Source organism: Cicer arietinum, chromosome 1, assembly GCF_000331145.2.
Source record: "Cicer arietinum cultivar CDC Frontier isolate Library 1 chromosome 1, Cicar.CDCFrontier_v2.0, whole genome shotgun sequence".
Taxonomy (NCBI): domain Eukaryota; kingdom Viridiplantae; phylum Streptophyta; class Magnoliopsida; order Fabales; family Fabaceae; genus Cicer; species Cicer arietinum.
Genome location: NC_021160.2, coordinates 8,203,200 through 8,226,438, shown reverse-complemented (window position 1 = coordinate 8,226,438; position 23,239 = coordinate 8,203,200). Strand labels below are relative to the sequence as shown.

General features: G+C 32.4%; 1 protein-coding gene across 2 annotated transcripts in view; it reads left to right on the top strand.

Annotated features, from left to right (window-relative positions):
* The window catches only part of LOC101491382 (E3 ubiquitin-protein ligase UPL6), a 30,538-nt gene extending 13,236 nt beyond the window's left edge, over positions 1-17,302 (top strand). The window contains exons 6-26 of one of the 2 annotated variants that reach the window (XM_004486466.4): positions 1,061-1,231; positions 1,803-1,985; positions 2,104-2,179; positions 2,897-3,015; positions 3,124-3,413; positions 3,567-3,663; positions 3,954-4,097; positions 4,534-4,617; positions 4,698-4,784; positions 4,937-5,077; positions 5,164-5,289; positions 7,760-7,858; positions 8,062-8,129; positions 8,484-8,550; positions 11,657-11,827; positions 11,925-12,014; positions 13,915-13,995; positions 15,420-15,493; positions 15,581-15,652; positions 15,917-16,006; positions 16,862-17,302. In XM_004486466.4, coding sequence (XP_004486523.1) covers positions 1,061-1,231; positions 1,803-1,985; positions 2,104-2,179; positions 2,897-3,015; positions 3,124-3,413; positions 3,567-3,663; positions 3,954-4,097; positions 4,534-4,617; positions 4,698-4,784; positions 4,937-5,077; positions 5,164-5,289; positions 7,760-7,858; positions 8,062-8,129; positions 8,484-8,550; positions 11,657-11,827; positions 11,925-12,014; positions 13,915-13,995; positions 15,420-15,493; positions 15,581-15,652; positions 15,917-16,006; positions 16,862-16,928 — 2,397 coding nt within the window. In that variant the 3' untranslated portion in view covers positions 16,929-17,302. Of the gene's footprint in view, positions 1-1,060; positions 1,232-1,802; positions 1,986-2,103; positions 2,180-2,896; positions 3,016-3,123; positions 3,414-3,566; positions 3,664-3,953; positions 4,098-4,533; positions 4,618-4,697; positions 4,785-4,936; positions 5,078-5,163; positions 5,290-7,759; positions 7,859-8,061; positions 8,130-8,483; positions 8,551-11,656; positions 11,828-11,924; positions 12,015-12,504; positions 12,685-13,914; positions 13,996-15,419; positions 15,494-15,580; positions 15,653-15,916; positions 16,007-16,861 lie in introns of those variants that run through there. The other variant, XM_073369981.1, reaches the window with a different exon arrangement.
* The last annotated feature ends 5,937 nt before the right edge of the window (positions 17,303-23,239 follow it).

Genomic DNA, 23,239 nt, shown 5'->3' with positions numbered 1-23,239 from the left:
AAAAGATAGATACACAAGTTAGATGAATACTTAGAAAATACTATTAGGATTTTATATTGGGTCTAATTCATCTTTACAAAACTAGCTTGTAAGGTGATAGGAGGGGTGCATCTCTTTGTGAACTATGTTTAGGCCTTACGACTACTCAATGTGGGACTTAGGTTTTTCCCAATACACCCTCATGCCCAACACTATTGGGCGTGGTGCGTAGATATAAATGGTTAGTGGTCCGAATTGATTGGCTCTTGTACCATGTTGAGTTTTTATATTGACTTAACTCATCCTTATAAAACTGACTTGTAAAGTGAGGAGTGTCTTCTCTTTATAATTTATAAACTATGTTTAAACTTCATCTCTATTCTATGTGGGACTTGGATTTTTCCAATAAATACCAAGTGATCCTCTTCACTGTGAATTATTCCTAATTTTTTTGAGACCAAGTTGGACAGCCCAAACCAACATTTGAGGGTTTGTTGATTTGTGAAGTTTACTAACTAACCTTAACTCTTCTTGAGCAACACACTTCTAGATTTGCTCCAATATATCACCTTACTCAGATGTTCGTTCAAGAGAGCATTTTTGACATCTAATTAATGCAAAGGCCGTTGATTACTGGCTATCATGAAAACAACAACAATGACTGAAGCCATTTTTAGGTTTGTAGCATTATTGAATTAGGATCAGAAGCTCACTAATTATCATGAATAGTATCGTTATTTAATTAGGATTAGGAGTATAGTATTAGTATAATTAAAGGTCAAGGTCAATGTTTAGTCATTTGTATAAAATCAAACCATAGTCACAGCTCAAAGTCTTCATTTCTTTTTTGTCCCTCCTTCCTCATCTTAAACTTTATAATTTCGAATTATATGCATCTATGTTACCTTTTGTGTAAAAATATATTCAATTAAGAAAAACCAGGCCAGTGGATCAAATATTCATAAAAAAGGTATATTCCTTTTATCATGACTTAGTCTGACTGTTTCTAGTTTTGTTCCTTCATATGCTTTTTGTTGGATCTGTTGCTTATATGCATAAATACTTGAGTGATCTACTGCAGGATAATGCAAACAGAGAAAAAGGATCATCTTTGGAGCGTGTGCTCACAGTTGTGATGTGTCACATTGGTCAGAAACCATGTCTCTGTTCAGACATTGATCCAAGATATAGCTTCTCATCGCAGATCCTTACAATTCCTTTCTTATGGCATGTTTTTCCTAACTTAAGACAGGTATTAATTATACTAATTCTATTTGATGGAGGTACTTTCCTTAGTGATTAGTAGAAGTTAAAGAGATGTATTAATCATATCAATGATATGTATCGATTTTATTAAGGTTCCTTCCCTCTATTGCTCTCTATTGAAATACACAATCAAATAGTTCAGTGCATACAACAACACTAGTAATCTCTCTGCAGCAATGGATAGCATGTCAATGTGGATGTGCAATAAGCTGATATTATAACCAAGTAAATCCTACCTGGAGGGAAAAGTTTAATATGCACTGTATAACTAATAAGCAAATCAATATTGTGGAACAAAAATTTATTTACTTTACAATTTACTTTAAGACCTCTGCATACTAACTAGAATCTAAGGAGGATGGTTTAACTCAAGCTATGCTAAAGAGAGACCTTACTTTTGTATCTTTTATTGTTTATCGATGCAATAGTTACTGTCTTTTTTATTTCTCCAACCTTCATGCTGGAGTTTCCTTTGTGTGTGCTTATGTTGTGGAATATTTCTTTTCTACTAACTTTGACAAGTATTGTGAAAAATTGGATCATTTTTGGGTACTCAGGTTTTTGCAAGACAGGGCCTGAGCCAACATTACATTCATCTAATGGCAACATCTGTGCCAAATTTGATCAGTTTTCTACCTAAGGATATATCAGATGAATTTCCTACCTATGCCTGTCTTCTTGGAAATATATTAGAAACTGGTGGAGTTGCATTGTCTCAACCTGACTGTTCATTCAATATGGTAAGCTGATTAGTCCTTTGATGTGCCATTTATTATCAATATTCTATGTTTGACATCATTCATGTATCTCCCTTTATGACTTATGTTTTAAAATTGATTTGTATTTGTTTCTTTTCAGGCTATAGACCTTGCAGCTGTTACTACATTTTTACTGGAGGCGCACCCCTCTCTTACAAGATCTGATAGTAGAGAAAGTATGCTTTCTAATCACAGAGTTTGATTTGATTAAATATTTTCCATTTCTTTCTAATTTCTTTCATTGAACAATATCAACTTTCATCTCATTTTGTTTCTTTCATTTTTATGCATAAAAGAAGTCCATAAGACACCATTAATTATAATCATTGTATTCATCTGTTCATTCAGTAATATTATTGATTTTTTCTTCCTCCTTCATCTTCCCTTTCTTCCTTCATTATTTTTTTCTTATGATTCATGTTACGATTTCACAATTTTCAATTTTGCTTCTCCTTTTTGATTTAGAGTAAAGTATTGATTTTAACTACTTTGCCACCACTGCTCTGATGGAGAAGGAGCTTTGGATGGCGATTGCAAATTGTAATAAGTTCTCACCAGAGGTGGCAAGTTAGGAGGAGGAGGAGATACGATTTAGTGTGTCTTTGGATTAGGTACCATCAAGCTCTGGGCACTGTTATAGAAATCCAGGGCAGTGGAGTGAGGGATGGGGGGAGAGAATCTTATTTACACAATTATTTATATCCTGATGCTAGCCTGCTGAGCTAGCATTACACACAAACTGACTACAGTTAATAGCAGAAATAAGTCTAACTTACAGTTACTAAATTTATCTTTGCTTCATTACAGTTGAAATTTTTTTCTTTTTATGCAAATATGAATTGGTTATATATATATCTACCATATTCTTTTAATCTGGTTGGTGTTGATATCAGATTCTATGATTGCTGAGGATGATATGGCTGGCGATGATGAAGTAATGGAAGTAGCTTTAGATAAGAAATTGGATCAACAAATTTGTAATTCCATAGATACTCGCTTCCTTTTGCAACTGGTATATCATCATCCAAATGACTTTTGTACTTAGAGTGTCATCAAAGTTTTCCTTTACCATTTTTTTTTGAAAAATTGGTGGTGAATTGTTAATTCTTGACATGTGCAGACAAACATATTATTCAGAGAAATTTCATCTGCCAATGGGCCAGATGATATGGAGGTTGCAGCTGTTGGTGCAGTTTGTGGGTTTTTATATGTTATCTTCAACACATTGCCACTTGAAAGGATTATGACGGTGCTCGCCTACAGAACTGAACTTGTTCCTATGCTTTGGAATTTTATGAAGCGGTGCCATGAGAACAAAAAATGGTCATCACTGTCTGAGCGGTTATCATACCTCTCAGGGGATGCCCCGGGCTGGCTGTTACCCCTGGCTGTATTCTGCCCTGTTTACAAGTAAGACTTTAGTACTGTTGACTTGTTCAATAAATACTTGTATTAATGTATGTACAATAGCCTCTATGCCCATGGTCATTTGATTCTCTTTAAATCTAATCATAGTCTTGTTTGAGTGTGTTGATTGAAGTATTCTAATCTTTTTCTGGTCAGGCATATGCTTACGATAGTTGACAATGAGGAATTTTATGAGCAGGAGAAACCTTTATCACTGAAGGATATCAGCAGCCTCATCATTCTATTGAAGCAGGTAATGTTTTGGGAATAGATTGCCTATTTTTAAGAAAGTTGTCGAGTGTTCTGAGATTAGAATCCTTAGTACTTAGGAAAGATGTTCATTGATGGATTACTGAAATGGAATATTTTCTTCTTTTCACTTTAAGCAAGCTCTATATATATTAGTCCAAAGAACTGGAGAATTTACGTTTTATGAAACTGGTGGGCATGGCCCATTATATTTGCTTAAATTCCTGATATTGCTTCATACAAATGTAAGATTTGCAGATACAGCTAATGTATGTAATTTTTCTGTTTCTGCAGGCTCTGTGGCAGCTACTGTGGGTAAATCATACCTCATCTGCTAATTCGGTTAGATCTATTCCAGTTAGGACAAGCAGTAAAAAGCTCTCTATGGAAGCTGTTCAACAGAGGGTTAGCATAGTTGTCTCTGAGCTCCTGTCCCAGGTAGAAAAGTGGAAACAATCTCAGTTGTTGTATAACTAGTTTCATTTTTCCACTCCATTGGGCTAAAAAGATGTCATGATATTGTGATATTTTGTGTATCTTGTTTTACTTTTTTTTGTTGATGGCTTCTATGGTGGTGCTATTCCACAACTATCAAAGACTGGACACCCTTAATTACTGCATTTTTTATTCTGTTTTTTCCCGTATTGTTTTCTTTTTTCTTATTTCACTTTAAAGGATATCTTATCCTTCCTGTACTTGTGATTTCACTCTTTTCTCACTAATAATGTTCTTCTTTCCACATAAAAGAGAAGAGATATTTAGGTTTTCCTTGTTGTTATAATATTTAAACATGCACCTGCATCCAATAAGCATCTGCATATGAATTGTTTTTTTTCTCTTCTTCCTAACTTGCCTTTTGAATTTCTTCCCTTAGCTGCAAGATTGGAACAACAGACGACAGTTTACATCCCCCAGTGACTTCCATGCTGACGGGGTGAATGACTTTTTTATCTCTCAGGTATTATCCCTCCCTACTATGGTTTTTAGTTGAAACAATCGGTAATCTTGATTTGGTAGTTAGTAATCTTTTCTCCACAGGCTGTAATAGAAAACGCACGAGCAAATGAAATTTTAACGCAGGCCGCTTTCTTGATTCCATTTACAAGCAGGGTTAAAATATTCACTGTAAGAATGTCATTCAGTTCTTACTTATTCAGATAACAATTATGTGTTATGGATTTAAAATGAATGACAGTGAGCAGCTTTGGAGTTTCTGCATATCACATATTAATGATGCGTTTCATATACTTGACTACTGTCTATTATTGTTTCATCAGTCTCAACTAGCTGCAGCTAGGCAAAGACATGGATCTCAGGCTGTATTTACTAGAAATCGGTTCAGAATAAGACGCGATCATATCTTGGAAGATGCTTATAATCAAATGAGTCAGTTATCAGAAGATGATCTTCGAGGACTGGTGATGTTCTTTCCTAAGGCCTATCCTTATGTATACTACCTGGTCCTTTAGGGAACATGTAAATTATCCTTTTATCCAATTTTCAGATTCGTGTAACTTTTGTCAATGAATTTGGAGTTGAAGAAGCTGGAATAGATGGGGGTGGAATATTCAAAGATTTCATGGAGAACATAACACGGGCTTCCTTTGATGTGCAGTATGGATTATTTAAGGTCATTGAATTTTGTGTTATTTTTCATATTATATATATATATATATATATATATATATATATATGGTGTGTGTTTGTGTATTAGAACTTTGATTTGTATCGAATAAACTGTTTCTTTAGAATATCTAGAAAGCATGAATTGTTTTTCCATTAATACCCTTATGTGGTAGTATCTCAACCTATAGTACACTTCTAGTCCTTATTTACCTAACTACTACGACAATGACATTTTAATCAATTTGCAAAATTCTATCTTAGTAATCCATAATTTTTAAGATGTGTGCATTACCTTGAAGGACAAATAATGAAGAGTGTGCCATTTATGTGCCTTCTCCAGTTCACCTTGTTAGAATATTAGAAAATATCTTATAATATCTTTAATATTATATTAGAGTATCTTGAATTCTTTCCTATGATCAATTTATAATCATAGAGATATTTTAGAATATCTGTCATTATTAATATAATTTGTTCCTGGTTTAGAATTGAGTCTATGTTTCTTTATAAATAGAGATTAGTATCGAGTCTTTTGTAATCAAGTCAGCATTAAACTATTATCAATAATATTCAAACCCTTATTATTTTCTCCCTTCATTTTCTTTAAAATCCCACAACTTCAACATGGTATCTAGAGCCTATTTCGATCCTCCTTAAATGATCCCGCCTCTATTTAGCTATCGAGTTCCCAACAGTTAGGGAATATAATCATAGTTTCTCTTTTTCAACATTTTGACACGTTTTGACGCCAATCAGTTGCTGCTTGGTCGGCCAATCGCGCCTCAACCTCGAAGTTTCGAATTTTCACTTGTATTCTAGTTCGGGCTACGGTTACACCTATTTTATTGTGTGCGGAATCTCCCAATCTACACAACCCATATTTTTTTTAGGTCAAAAGTTGCTCCATGCGCGCTCATGTTCCTCTAAGATCCGCCATCTACTGCTGCCTTCCATCTGCTGTCGTTGCTGGAAAAGTTATCTAGCAAGTTTTCCGAACCAACCATTGTCTCTCCTGTTTTGGAGTTTTCTCACTCCGCTGATCGATCATGACTTCGTTTCATTAGAGTCGCGCTGCTTCCTCTTTGGTGTTCGTCATGCAATTTAGTTCCTACTAATAGATTATAACAGTGGCTTCTATTCCCACCAATGATCATTCCGGCGGTGTCCCTTTTCCTACAGATGAATCAAATTAGCGATGGCTTCTTTTTCCATTGATGGTCATTCTGAAAATGTCTTTTATTTTCATGACTCACACTTTAGCACTGGCCCCATCTTTGTCTCAGATGCATTGGCCCCATCTTTGCTCCAGATGTACTGGCCTTGCCTTTCTCTCCTTGAAGCACACCTCTCCAATATGATTGGTTTAAAGCTTCCAAATGCAGTTTTTAGAAGAACGGACCTTGTTTTGTTCTTTTTCCATTGATGGTCATTCTGACAATGTCTTTTATTTTCATGACTCACACTTTAGCACTGGTCCCATCTTTGTCCCAGATGCACTGGCCCCATCTTTGCCCCAGATGCACTGGCTTTGCCTTTCTCTCCTTGAAGCACACCTCTTCAATATGATTGGTTTGAAGCTTCCAAATGTAGTTTTTAGAAGAACAAACCTTGTTTTGTTCAATTGCTTCCCATGAATTTCTCTCAGGATGATGATCATATCGGCTATCTGGCTAGGCTATATTTATAGCAGCTCTCTCCGACTTCACTTGCATCCCTGAGTTGCTTTTCCATCCTTTTTATTATTTTGTAGAGCAAAACATTATCTTCTTGTAACAAGCTAAAACTTAGTAAGCTTTATCTTGAGGGGGAGTGTTAGAATATTAGAAAATATCTTATAATATCTTTAATATTATATCAGAGTATCTTGAATTATTTCCTATGATCAATTTATAATCATAGAGATATCTTAGAATATCTGTCATTATTATTATAATTTGTTCCTGGTTTAGGATTGAGTCTATGTTTCTCTATAAATAGAGATTAGTATTGAGTCTTTTGTAATCAAGTCAGCATTAAGCTATTATCAATAATATTAAAACCCTTATTATTTTCTCTCCTCCTTTGATCTAAAATCCCATAGCTTCAACACACCTAATAGCATAAGCTTTTAGGAGAGTTAGGTCATGATGTGGTATCATAGCCTCTATGACCATATGGCCTAGAATTCAGTCCTTTTTAACTCCATTCTTACAAATACAGATAAACTGTAGCACAACCAAAATGTTTACTAAAGTTTTACTAAAGTCCTAGAATACAGTTGTTTACTAAAGTTTGGAAAATTAACTATACTATTATGCCTGTAACAACAACCAAAATGTCCGGTGTGTGACTTAGATATTATGGAAATAAGTAAGCTTTGAAGTTTTAAAATTTCTGGTTTAAAAATGTTTTATTATCTTATACTGTCCATAATTTTCCTTACATCTTCACTGTTATTAATTGATTTACGGCCATCTTAACATCAATGCATCCAGGAAACAGCGGATCATCTGCTTTATCCAAATCCTGGATCAGGAATGATACATGAACAACATCTCCAATTTTTCCACTTTCTTGGTACTCTTCTTGCAAAGGTACGTTTTTGTCTCTTTTACCCCCTTTTCGCTTTTATTAAGTGGGGTCTTGCATAGTGACCAAATCTACTATCATATGCTATTCTGTCTTTTTCATCACACGGTTGATTGGTCTGCATCCTTTTTTTTGGTTAAATGCTTCCGTTACCTATATTGATTTCTTGATTGAAACTGAACTTCAATCTCACATGTTACATTTGCAGGCTATGTTCGAAGGGATTCTAGTTGATTTACCATTTGCTACATTCTTTTTGAGCAAATTGAAACAGAAGTAAGACCTAAGGTGTCTTTTTGGCCTGCTTTGTGGAGTTCTTTTATATTTAAATTTAGGTTGTTCGATGCTCAAATCCCGAGTTTCCATGCATTGTTTACTTGCTTCCAGCTAATGTGTGCTGATGTTTGAGTTTCACAAGTGTGACGTAGTAGGATTCATGTAATGACTCTCTGGTGGTGGATCTTTTGTATTTTTGGAAATGAATTGGTTCTGCGCACTTCCTATAGTAGCATGTTCCCTTGATTCTAGCAAATGAGTACTCTGTTTCGTTATTTTAGTCAGAGATTACCATGCTATTTGAGGAAGTTATACTTCCTGCTTTCTTACACCCTTTTTTTTCTCTTGTATCAGGCACAACTATTTGAATGACTTGCCTTCCTTGGACCCTGAATTATATCGTCATCTTATATTTCTAAAGGTAATGCAATTTCTTTAGCTTTCATTTCCTTGTATCTGCCTCGTTCTTGAGAAAACTAAGAATGTCCAATTTCAGTCCTCCAAAGATGCTAGTGTCATTGTGCTAGTCCTCTATTAATTGGCAACCTCAAATTGGTCCTTTTAATGCTATTAATAGAAGGACTAGTTGGATGGATCTGGGAATGGAGGATCGACCTAATGACATTTATATCTTCAGGGGACCAAAAGGGATATTTACTCATTTCTTCTATTTACATCTGAATAGACAAGAACTAGATGGATGCTTACATTTTTTTTTTTCTGATTAGGAAGTGATATACTTTTGCTGTACTTGCATATATATGTACAAGCTAAAGAAATCTAATATGACTATATATAACTTGATCCGAATTTTTATATTATAAATTTGAAGTCATAGGATTTTAGACAAAGGAGGAGAGAAGACCAACATTATAAACCTTAAATTGGATTTATGGTTTTATTATATTGTTGAAGTTGTGGGATTTTAGAGAAAAGAAGGAGAAAAAATAATAAGGGTTTGAATATTATTGATAATAGTTTTAATGCTGATTTTATTACAAAAGATTCAATACTAATCTCTATTTATAGAGAAACATAGACTCAATCCTAAATCAGGAATAAATCATAATAATAATGAGAGATATTCAAAGATATCTCTATTATTATAAATTGATCATAATAAATAATTTAAGATACTCTAATATAATATAAAAGATATTATAAGATATTTTCTAATATTCTAACATATATAAAAGTCTATGCACTAGTCCTTATTTAAATTAATACTAATTTCCTAATCTAGTAATCCTAATTAAATAAAAATCATAAATATAAGGATCTATGGCAACCAATCTTTAGAGATTTTCCAAGATATTCTAAATATAGGTTACTCCAAGGCACAACCCAAATACTGTAAGATATTTTCCATACATTCTAATATTGTCCCTCATACTAAGCTTTACGCCTGTTATTACAAATGAACCCTAAAAAGTAAAGTATAATATGGGTTCCCCAAACATGGATGGAAAATAACTTCATGGATGTTGAAGATTCAGAGAGATGAGCTTTGCTGGGAAAGCAAAATTTTTGGAACGATCATCACCCTGAAGAATTGGTTGTTAGTGTTGCATAACCAAGGAAAAAGAAATTCGTTGGGATGATCTTCAATGGAAATTTCTTGTGAATTATTTATAACTACAAGAACTAAAACTTCTTTAAATCCACCTAGAAACATTCAGAACTTAGAAGCTTTGAACAACAAGAAAATTTAGGATACCCAATTTTTTTTAATTCAAACTGAGGTTTGGTTGCATCATAGGCTTATATATCACTACGAAATGACTCATCAGAAAGATAAGAGAAATCATCATTGGTACTACTCACAATGAAGGCTGGTCACTGTTAATTCACCACTGATACATAACATGTAGCTGGGGCCAAATTGAATCTGAAATAGTTGGGACAATACTGCACCTAGGATAGCCATTTGCCAAGGTTAAACTTTAAAATTGGATAGTCAGGTCAGGCTTCATTTGGAATAGCTGGGTTCAGACTGCATCTGTGATAGTTGGAGGCTGTCAGAGACTCGGAAGTAGAACATAGCAGTGCGGTAAACTGATCTAAGGTTTTTGAGACAGGTTGTGCATGGCTGACGAGAAGAAAAGAAACATGGAGATAATGGCATTATGACAGTAGAGTTCCGATTTTAGGGAATTTGGCAACAGAATAGTGACAATATAAGTCTGGGAGGATGATGTCTCTCTAATTATGCCATAATGCATTTGTAAGGTTTTAGATAAGGTAAGAGGGAAGAGAAAGAATAAAAACTTTGAATTTTGATTATGGCCTTATTATACAAAAGACCAAAACTTATTTTTACCAATACTACACTCTTAATACTAATTAAATAACAGATCATGACATATAAAGAAATATATGGAAACTTATCCTGAGAGATAATCTAAGATATTTTAAGTTACTCTAAACCAACTATTATGAGATATTTTCAATGTATTCTAACATCAAACATACTGATACATAACTAGTACTACACAGATGCATAATCATGGCAGGGATATGACAGCACCATGTTGAATTGCCATGCCATAGGTATATGCACCAATTTAAAACTATAAATTCTTTTATGTATAAAAAGAGTATAATTGGCCACCAGTTTGAGCGCCTAAACCATTCTTAATCCCGCCTAAATAGTTTGCCTCCAAGGACCAGTAAACATAGCCACCCTTTCACCTTCCAAATTTCTATTTTTTCACAAAAATAAAACCAGAAATAACATCTTTCATCTTCCACTGTACTGCTACTACCTTTTTCTTATAAGACGCTACACTGCTACTACTATTTAACACTTTTCAAAGACAATTATTTGCACAATAATCTTGCTAATATTTTCTTTCTTATTTAATTAAATGAGACAGACTATTAGTTTACATGAAATAAGAGTCAATAGACTACAAAATTTAGATTCAGGAAAAATTGAAGATAATTTTTAAAAATGAATATTTTATCTAAAATATTAACATAAGAATTATTAAATTAACTTATCAATATGTATCCATTTTTTAAAATCTTTTCAATCGATGTATAGTTTTTTTTTTAATATTTTCTAATGCAAAATATTTTAGTTGTATTTCTCTTGATTGCTTATAACTATTTATTACTGTCCTCAAATTTTATATGTTATGATCTTCTATAATATGAGTAAAAAAATTATCTTTTCTAATTAGCTTACAAATTTTATAATAAAGTCATTATTATAATGCACCCAAATATTAATCATATTTGTTTCCCTATGCCCTGTGCATCACACACGTTAAAGCCCGAGTGATTCTTAAATTACCAAAATATTCAAACTTGCAGAAGTAATACATCTTTTTGAAATGTGTCGCAAATTATAAGGTTTATTTGTTTGCTTCTTTTCTTTTATTCTTAATAAAGTAATAAACTCGGTTATACCTATACTTACTAGTTACTACAAAACCCATAAAAATATACAATGTGAATGGGCATCGTTGTTTTTCTTAGCGAGTGTCTCATTTTGCTCCTATTGATTCTGTTTTTACTAACAGCGTTATGAGGGTGACATTTCGGATTTGGAACTATACTTTGTTATATTGAATAATGAATATGGAGAGCAAACAGAAGAGGAGCTGCTTCCAGGGGGAAAAAACCTCCGCGTCACTAACGAGAATGTTATTACTTTTATCCACCTTGTAGCCAATCATCGCTTAAATTCTCAGGTGAAATGCAGTGTTTTTTTTATTTTATTTGAATTGCATTTCTTGATTCCAATGCATTTAAGTGTCCATTACCTAAACCAAATATTGATGTTTTCAGATTCGCCAGCAAAGTTCTCATTTCTTGAGAGGATTTCAGCAACTTATTCAGAAGGATTGGATTGATATGTTTAATGAGCATGAACTTCAGGTTCTCTTATAACTTGATTCACTTTTAGGCTTGTACAGCTATTTTTCTATAATTTTTTATTTTAATGCTTGATCGTGTTGTGCTGTTATGGATCTGTTTAACAACTGAATGCATATCATTTTAACTGCATGTCATAATATACCCTTGCCAGTGCTATAGGGCTGCATATATAACCATGTATGGTCTGTACTGTAGTTGCAAATTATTTTCCTAATGATAGGTAATTATAAAGTGAAAAGGCTTGACTTTCTTATCTTTGCATCTGTGCTTTTGAGTTTTGACTTCTCTTGAGGGGAGGCTATATCTGTCTCTACTTTCTTTTCTTGCTAATTTCCTTCTTTTGGATGAGATTTTTGCTCCCATTGTGCACTGTGAACCGTGAAGCTTCTACTTTGTGTATGAAGAAGACCACAATTAACAAAGTACTGAGATAATTATTTTGTTCTGTCTATGTCGATTGTAATAGTCAGTTTGTAATTTTATTTCGTAGGTGGATTAGTGTTTATTTTGGATGTTTTCTATGTGACAATGAATGGATTGTCAATGTTGTCGAGCTCAAGATACTGTCAGAAGTGTTGGAAGGACCGGGAGGGGAATGAAAGATTGTAACTGGGAGGATTGTAATACAGATCTTGTGGTCTTATCTAAAATATGAAATTATATCTATACATATACACATGCATACAAAATAAAAGACTAGGAAAATAGCCTCAAAATCACAAGATTAAACTAAACTCAAACTGAAAAAAATAATCAAAAGTTTTAGTTAAATGCAATTTATATTTATGGGCAAATGCTAACAAGTGCCCTTAGTACACTTGTTAAGGATCCAAATATATATTCTATATTGAAAGTTGTGCATTCAAATTCTTGAAAGTTCAACTTTTTTTCTTTTGAATGCAAAATTTCTATTTTTTTAGCAAGGCCCTGTAATATATATGTGCGTGTGTGTGTACCAAATAACTAATTTACAATTAAAAGAATAAAATAGAAGAGGCTTCCACTGGATAATTAGTCCACTATCAATTTATACTTTGATATATATGCATATAAAAAAGACACACACATTGCTTTCAGTAATAGTCTATGTTTCGAGACTCAGACTGACTGGTTTGATCGGCTAAACCAAGAACCAGTCAGGTGTTAGGTCTTTTTACCCAAACAATCAGTAGATCTTAGAACCGGTTGGCTGGTCACGTAAACTGATAAAAAACCAGTGGTAAACACTGGTTTTAACTGACCAATTTTTTATTTTTTTAACTTTTTATATTTCAAAATACATATTTTTAAGATAATTGTTTGATGACATTTTTACAGGTGTATTATATAATGATTTTCTATTAATAAAATTTAAATTATCATAACTTTTCAATATTTTAATATTATTTTAGTGTTCTATATGATGATATCAAAAAGGTATATTCTATATTATCGGATTGATTGATTTAACCACGATTGAACGGTGAACTAGTGGCTCCACCAGTTCAATCACCAGTCTGGTTTTAAAAACATTTGTTATAATTACTGCACTTATTACACACATTAACAAGTATGCTCTCACCCACACATGACCTTCCACACAAAAACACACTCAATGCAACAGTTAAATTTTTTTTCTTCTGGAGGATGGGCTCTATATGTTAAAAATAGCCTTTAGCTATTGATTTCACAATTTCTTTTGGACTTGGTTTAAAGAGCAATGCAAACGACATCATTGTTCTATAGCGAATAGCCTTATCCACATTTATTTGTTCACTGAATTTCATTAGTTAACTGATTTTGTCTTCTTTTACTGCCAATTTTCTTGGGATCTATCTTCATCTAATTCTTAAAAATAATGTTTAATCATGTCTTAGTATGATTTAATACCCATTTTGCTTGACCTTATTTATTTCCACAGCTTCTAATATCAGGATCACTTGACAGCTTGGATGTTGATGATTTGCGGCAGCATACAAATTATGCAGGAAGCTATCATAGCGTAAGTTTTCGGGAAGTTATGTGGATTTGGTCAATCTTTCATTAGCAAGAAACAATTAAATGATACTCTAAATGAAAAGCTATCCCAAATTTAATTTTTCACACACACGTAAAATATATCAAAACATCTTATAATTTCAGAGTATCTCACTTTATCTCGTAGAATTAGTTTCTCAGAGTATCATAGACTATTTCCTGAGATTAGTTTCATAAGAATTTGGGATTAGGAAATGGCATAACTCAATCCCAATATCTAGCTTTGTAGTGAGAAGTTTTATTGGAGTAGCTCGTTTCAATCGTGACTTTTGCGGATTGTCCCAAACGCCTCTAGCCTCAACCTTTCCCCCACCTTTCCCCCAATACATTGGCTCCATATTCCCCCCAGATGCATTGGCCTAGCTCAGTCTTTGTCCCAAATGCATCGACTTTGCCTTTGTCCTTGAAACAGTTCTCTGACTTGGGAAGTGCAGATCTTGCTTTTTTTGTGTTTACTGTTATGAAACTTCTCTCAAGATGATGATCATTCTAATTATCTGGCTAGACTACCTTTTTAGAAATTCTCTGCAACTTCTTCCGCATCCTTGAGTTGCCTTCCCAGACTTTATTTTAGTTGCAGAGAAATGCATTATTTCTTGTAACAAACTAAATTTTAGTAAGTTTTGGTTTGAGAGGGAGTGTTAGAAATTATAATATATGAAATACTTCACATCGAGGAGTGCTAAAAACACTCTTTTTCCAACACTCACTCTCTGATCGGGTGAAATCAATGTGGTCTCACACTTTGAAAATGAGTCCCTCATAAAATGGTGGGACCCACGTAGATTTCACCCAATAAGAGAGTGATTGTTAGAGTGAGTGTTAAAGAGTGTTCCTAGCACTCCTTATATATCTCATAATATCTTGATATTATGTTTAGCATATTTTGAATTATCTCATGATTAGTTTCTTATCTTAGAGTATCTCTTATGATTAATTTTCATATTACTTAGTTATTATTATAGTTTGTTCTTGATTTTCATATTTATTTAGGACTAGGAGACTTGTATCTCTATAAAAAGGTGTTTAGTCTTTTGTCTAAAACTCATTAGTTCAACACATGTTGGATTGGTTGCATTGTTTCTTGTAACGGGGGCATCACAACTCCTTTTTTCTATTTCTTTGACATTGGAGGACATCTTATCCTCCCCCAAGTTTCACGTCGCCTCTTTACTTTTTAGTGAAACATTTATATATAAAAATAAAAATGTGTTTGTTGATCTTTTTACTTATATTTTTTATTTTGTCTATCCTGTCTAAATGTTGTTTCGGATTCCTAATTTTTCATGCCATTAACTCGTGATGAGAAGGGTAAGACACCCTTTTGGTCTTGAATCGACTTCTTTCTTAATTGACTCTTGAATTCTGACATATGATTTCTTCTGATAGGAGCATATTGTAATTGAGATATTTTGGGAAGTACTCAAAGGCTTTTCAATGGAAAACCAGAAGAAATTTTTAAAGTAAGATAACATAGTTTTAGGATTTGGTGTCTCTTTTTTATTTTAATGATATATCTTAGTATGAATAATAAATTACCATCCTTACAGGTTTGTGACAGGTTGCTCTCGGGGACCATTGCTTGGATTCCGATATCTTGAGCCTTTGTTTTGCATACAAAGGTGAATAGTTTTATAATATTGAGGGTCTTGCTAAACAATAATCTTGCACACCGGTTTGAAAATCAAATTAATAGAAAGTTTTTGTTGGAAATCGTTGTATTAAATACATTATTAATTTTAGAAAATATATTCACCAAAAAATATTTAATTTTGAATCCTTAATAATCTACTCTGATTGTCTTTTTTCCTTCAAATGCTTGTATTTGTTATAGACAAACCACAAAGGTATCACTGGGTGGAATATTCTGACTTCTCTTCTTGTAGGGCTGGTGGTAATGCTTCGGAGGATGCTCTGGACCGATTACCAACATCGGCTACCTGCATGAATCTGTTAAAGCTTCCACCTTATAAAAGGTTTGTACTAGTGCTAACTTGCCTTTGTAGTTTGCAATGCGAACATGGAATTTTATATTTTTGTCTACTGGTGTAGATCTCAAGAGTGGTCAAGAATTGAACATAATGAAACTGATTATACTGATAGGAGTAATGAGAAAAACTGTTTTGTCAATTAACAGTATATGTTAATAAAACAATTAGTGGGGAAATTATTGACAAAAGTCTTATCATTGAATGTGCCGTTTTGTGTTACTTGTAGGGGCAGGAGTAAGTTTTATGATGAGTTTATGCATAGGATTGATGAGAGTTAAGCTGTAGGAATATTGAAATACTATCGTAACATTTAAAATAAATAAATTATCTGATGCCTTGTAGAGCATCTTGGATGTTAATTTATGAAATAGTGTTTGAGCATGCAAAAAGTTTAAGGTATTCTTAAAACATTGACTTTAAAGATTTTGTTGCTTTGAGCTATGCAACCTTTTTTTTTAATATTTGATGTCAATTTTAATTCATATGTTGTCCATGCTACGGTTTACTGCAAATTTTTAAGTGAAGGGAAGATGTACCTCTGGTTTTTATTTCTAGCAGCGCATTGTTTTCACTTCAATTTTCCTGATGTCCTTGATTAAGATTGTAAAAACAGACGATTGTTGGAGGTACTAAATCTTTGTCGTATATATGCATGTCAAGGTTACCTTGATTCTGTAGTTTGGATTTTATTATCTTGTATTATTTTTCTGTAGTTAGAACAACTATTAGTGTATCTAGTCCTTTTTGGTGTATTTTGCTTCTTATTTTGTTGAATTAGCCTTTGTGAAAACTGGTTTGTCAACTATTTTCACTGACAAACAGACTCATCTTTGAATGCAGTAAGGAACAACTAGAAACCAAATTATTGTATGCCATAAATGCTGATGCTGGCTTTGATTTGAGTTAAAAAGGAGGCATTGCAAATTGCAATTTACTCCATATAAAAGTTAGGTTTCCGTACCATACCAATAGAAGATGACTCGCTGCTAGACAATTGTCAGAGTGGCATAGAACAGAAGAATTATCAGACGGTATGATGAGAACTGAGAATAGAAGTGTCCTGTATATATTCATTTTTATCTATGTCAAATAACGTTCAAATGTAAATATACGTAAAGATATGAATTAATTTTGTAATATTCACTTTTTGGCAGGATACTTTTCATTTCTTGTACGTATGACACTTTAAATAGATCTATGCAATAGGATACATATATTGCAAAGTTAAATTTGTATCGAAATAATAATCGTTGGAACTAGATAACGATTTTATTATCATCACCACTACAGTGCCGCTTCCTATTCAGAAATAATTGATTTTTTGAGGGGTTAAACGTAGCTTACATATATCTTGTAAAGCATAAAATTAAGAAATCGATTATGAAATTGATTAATGCATCATTGTGTTTGGATGGAAACGGAGACTAAATTTTTAACTAGTTATGTTATACTCTATAAAAGTGGACAGTGATTAGAAAACTAAATTTCATAAGTAGCTCGATCTCATGTGTTGAAGAGTTAACCTTAAATTTTCTCCAACTCTTTTAAGGGAATGGTTTTGTTGAAGATATTATGAGAAATAAAATATATTTTCTTTCCTTTTTTCCCATAATGTCTGTCGTGTTCTATATCCATTCTCCATGAAAATTAATGGTTTTTCTTTCACTATATTAAATTTAATGAATACATAGATGGATTCTCTGATTATGAACATCGTTTCTGTAAATCAAACGTAGTTTTACACTATTTCACGTGAAAAATTTCATACTCTTATGTAAGAGTATTGATTATTGCTCTTTTCACTTCACTGACACTCTCGCGGGTAACTTCTAAAATAACTTCATATCAAAAAAAATCATTTGAGTGTACTTAATTTGTCAAATAAATAATCTCTCTACTAATGGGAGCCACAAATCCAAACATCTATTTATTTTTGTATATACATATTTTGCTTGGAATGCTCCGTTATTAGTTTAGCTTGTGGTGTTCTTATTCATGACTAATAAAAACTTGTGGAAGACTCCGAAAATCTAGGATCGTGCTATTCAATAAGTGTTGAACTTTGGTCCTCCAACTGAGTATTAAAATGACCTTTGTTCTTCGTTTGCATTGAGCCATTTTTTAATTGTATTTGATGATAGTTTCGAATACGGCTAGGTAATCTATTCCTCTAAATCATTTCTTCAAGAGATTACTACTCTTTTTTTTTTTTTTTAACTAAAGATTACTACTCTTGTTAACAACTCAAATTAGAGAACTTTAATTAATCAGGTTTATAGAGAATTCAACCGTGTATACTCGTTTGTGAATTAGGACACTCATTTTTCTTTGACGAAATTGACTTGATTTCCTCTGTTTCATTTGATTCTGTTATTCATAAAAAAAATGTCCCAAAATCATAACTCAATTGATTTAGTTGAACCTTAAAAAATAACTTTTTTCCTGTAAACAACTAAAATTGATTTATAAAAATATAAATTTAATTTATATACATCTTCACCATAAAAGTTTTATATTGTTATTCATTGAAAATTAATCCAAAAAATACGCCTAGAACATTAGTCGTTTTATTTTATAGAAAATTTATACTACCTCCTAAGCCATAAGATAAAATATTTGTTTTTAAATATAAGCACTATTTTAATTTAATAAATGTATTTATTATTATTATTATTTAAATATATATTTTATTAATATTACTAATTTGTCTTGAAATATGAAAATCAAGTTTAATATATTAAAGAGAAGTGTTAGTAACACAACAAATTGCAGAAGAGTTTATCGGCTGACAATTGGTATTACTTGATGATATTAAAATTCATTAATATGTTGATTGTGATGATGCATATTTAGAGAAGTGATAAGTGATGGTAGATATTGGACAAATATAATGCCATGCCCTAGGAAGCATAGATGGCCATAAGGCTTTTGTATTATATTTAAGGTTTAAATATATTTTTGATCTTTACAATTATAATTTTTTATTTTATTTTTTTTCTCATAAGTTTTTTTTGTTTGGTTTTCCTCTATGCAAATAAAGTATTATTTTAAAATAGTCATTAAATCCAATTTATGTTACAAAAATTCTAACATCGTCAATACATTTTGGTCTCACCAAGTGTTTGTGAAAATGTCTAACATAAACTACATCGTCGTGAACTCACCAACCACCCCACGCAAATCACCTAGAGTTCTCCTTCAAAACAAAACAATAACCCCATCGCTGCCAAAACTCATCAAGAAAACTTTTTCTTGACTGAATTTAATGAAACTTCCACCACCAACTACATAACCTTAAAGGTGCAATGATTGAAAACAAAGGAATACTCTGTTTAACAAACAACATTGAAAGAGTAATTGATCATGCATTTCATTCAATATCAACTTAATAAAGTCAACACGATAGTTGAATTTTCTCAAAACCAAACGACATGATAATTAATTTTTGAAATTTTAGCATAATGTTGTACAATTAGTAACGAAAGAAAGATCAATAAGCAAAAATTACCTCCGGAGAGACGATAGATAGAGGAAGAGAGTTGGTTTTGGATCATGAGAGTTTGTGGGTGATGGGGTTGTTGTTGTTGTTGTTGTGTTTAAGCATGGGGAGTCTCAGTGATATGCATGAGGTGGTTGGTGGGTTCACGACCAACCACCTCGTTCATATTTTTTTCACAACAATATTAAAATTGCAAGTGGTATAGGTGAATCTAACTTCAAGTAAACCTATTAAAATCAATAAATTATTAAAGAACAAAATGCGGTGTAGATAGAATCAAATTAAATATCACAATTAGTACTTGCACGAAACGACAATTCATAATAAATGTAATAACATTCATACGATAATATGATATAGATGTTGGCGGTGGACTTCTAAGTGGAAAGAAAATTTGTGATTGGTTAAGTGATAATGACATTACCACCAAGTTAAACGTCGAAGCAATCACATGTCTTATTGCTGGAAGTATCATCCAATTATCCATAGTTGCAACTTGTTTAACATATACACTCTGAATAAGTTGTTGAAAATAAATTTCTCCACCAAATATTCTCTCGTAATGAGGTCTAAATTCTTGAAGTTATGTCAAACATTCTTGACGAATAAATATCCAAAAGTTCTCACTCATTCCAAATAAAGCTACAACTGCACGACATCCACAATTACCATTGTCCCCAAATTCAATAATATCATCTATAAATTTATGAATTTCAACCAGCAATCAATCCTTGAAAGGAATAACTAAGTTGTCGAACCTTACAGACTGATATTCGAGGTGTAAGCTTTTTGACTGATTATCCAGGTTGTCATACCTTATTTATAGATGTTGTAGTGCTATAAGCATTTGAACCATTGCATCGTACATTTGCATCCACATAGTCCCACCAAAATGGATCACACTTGATTGATTTTTCTCTTTTTGATACCCTTTTTTTTTCTTTCCTTTTTTAGGTGCACCTTTCCTTTTAATCTTATCAACATGTGGACACATCAACGTAGTGGATGAGTAAGCGATCTTGCGCAATTTACCCTTAAGTGAAATTTTTCCAAGTACATTAATGTCATCAATTTTTTCACTATGACCACATGTTTCATAGATAACACTAAAAGTTTACACGATTTATCATCATCAAAATTAACTTTACTCCAACAAACATGAATAGTGTCTAATGAAATGAGACGTGATATCATATAATACCTGACTATTTCACGTGCACAAAACAAACCATGTGTTGTCCTAATAATAGAATGAAATTCAAACTTATCAATACTCACATACTTCATGCGATCATACTTAGTAATAATGTGATCTATTGTATTTTTAGGCACAACACCACACAAATAGACATATAATCTATTATTGTGTCGATCGCCTTTGAATGATGCTTTTTTTCAAATGATGCTATTATCTTTGTGTGTGTAATACAATAATGATAGAAATAGTTTCTCAAACACTACATATATCCCCCATATTATCTTGTAATATCTTTTTCAAACTCCAATGCGCATATTTGTCCCTTTGTGTTGTCGTGTTACCAAAGTGCATATTCCTATTTGTCCACACCTCAACAAATCGTTCCTTATAAGGATTTAATCACTGTTTGTATCCATAATCATAAAAAATTGAACAATCAAGACAAATTCTTTCAAACATAGTCAACTTCACTTAATACTAAGCCTCGTTAGAACTGTAAACAAGACCATCTCATGTCTCCATTATGTGCAGTTTTTTTTTTTAACTTAATTGCAGTTTTTATCCCCTTATTATAGTTGAATCACGAAAGTAGTCCCCCCCATTTTATTTCTCTCCAGTTTTGGTCCCTCAAACAGAACTTTGGTCCAAAACTTGATGAAATATCATTTTTTTAAGCCACACCAGACCATTTATGATCATAGATTTCATGTTCAATTGTTACACCATGAGATCTTGAGGCATGGTGTAATTTAAATAAACGCAAAAACATGAAATTTCATCAAGTTTTAGACTAAATTTCTTTTTGGGGACCAAAATTGAGGAGAAATAAAATGGGATGACTACTTTTGCGATTCAGCTAATATAGAGGGACTAAAACTACAATTAAGCCTTTTTTTTTAGAAACACAGTCATCTTCCACTTGACTTTGACATTCTTGAAGACATGAAATAAGTACAATAAATTGACTGCTTTTGGAAAAATATATTGAACCGCATTCATCAAAACAATGTTTGCATCAATAACAATTACTTGAACTTCACCAAAAGTGATATGTTCTTTCAACATTCGTAGTGTCCACGCGAAATTATCAATATTCTCAAACTGTAGATATACAAATCCACACAAAATGTCATTTTAGTAGAAGTAACACCAATAATCTCAAGTAATGACATTCGATACATGCATGTCTTATATGTGTTATCCATAATTAGTACTATGTGGAAATTATTTACAAAAGTGATAGTTTGTGGATGGACCCAAAATATGTCCCTCAACTCATCTGAATCATCTACTTTTCTATATCGATACACGTATTTATCGCGTTCCATCAATATCATTAAATTTTGCATTTCAATTATGTTACCTTCAAGTGACCACGAGTTGGCCAAAAGATTGACGTGCATTGCAAACTTGTTTGAGTGTTGTTAAACTTTCAACATTATGATCCTTTAATGTCATCAATATATTTCTTGGTTTGACCATGCTCTTCGTCATATCACCAAGTACATATTTTTCTTCGTGGGATAATCAACCTAAGAAAGAATGACTGGAGACCATAAGTTGCATGCAAATATCATCCCTCACCAACACTGATTGTGTTCCTTTCAATCTAAATGGACATTCACATATTTTAGTCTAAGTACTCTTCACATTTAAGGATTCTTCCAAGATCTATATATGTCACACTTTTCACAACCAATAATTTTTTTTTTCTTTGTTCTTGGTCATGCCGTGAGGATTTCAAATCTAAATATGACTACAACAATTCTATTTTTCCTTTCAACATTTCTAGCTATCTCGAAAAATCATCTTGTGTATCAAGCATTATGTAAGTGATAAATAAATCAATCAAATCCACCATACTAGGTTCTGTCGTCAATTTCAGATTTAACATTGTCGCTCATTGTGTCAAAATTAGGTTCCAAACCATCATACATTTCACCAAATTCATGTTCTAAACATTCATACATTTCGTCACTATTGTCTTCTCCTAGATCCAATTACCTACAACTAGTAAGAACATATGTGTACGTACTCACAATCACGTACATATTTTGTTTTCTAATCACCCTAAAATTTTACATGTACGTGAACTAAGTTTACATAAGTTCACATGAACTACAATTGCGTAACACCTATAATTTCTTAAATTAAGGCGATACTTAAACTCAGTTCACGTATGTTTACGTGAATTGTATTTGTGTAACGTCTGTAAGTTCTTAAATTGTATAACATACTTGAACACATAATACTTAAGGGTACATGATTTAAGTTTGCGTACAATGTATTTTTTACAACATATATTATCTCAGATCACGTAAAATTACCATATTTTGAAAGAAAAATATGAACTCACAAGCATATCAGTAAAAATACCTGGTTGAGGAGTTTAACCACAATAACAAGAAGAAAGTTATGAAGTATAAATTATGAGTTAGAATGCGAATTTATAAATAATAGTTATGAGTATGTGATAATGGTGTGATGTATTATGAGTTGAGTGATGATGACGAATAGATAA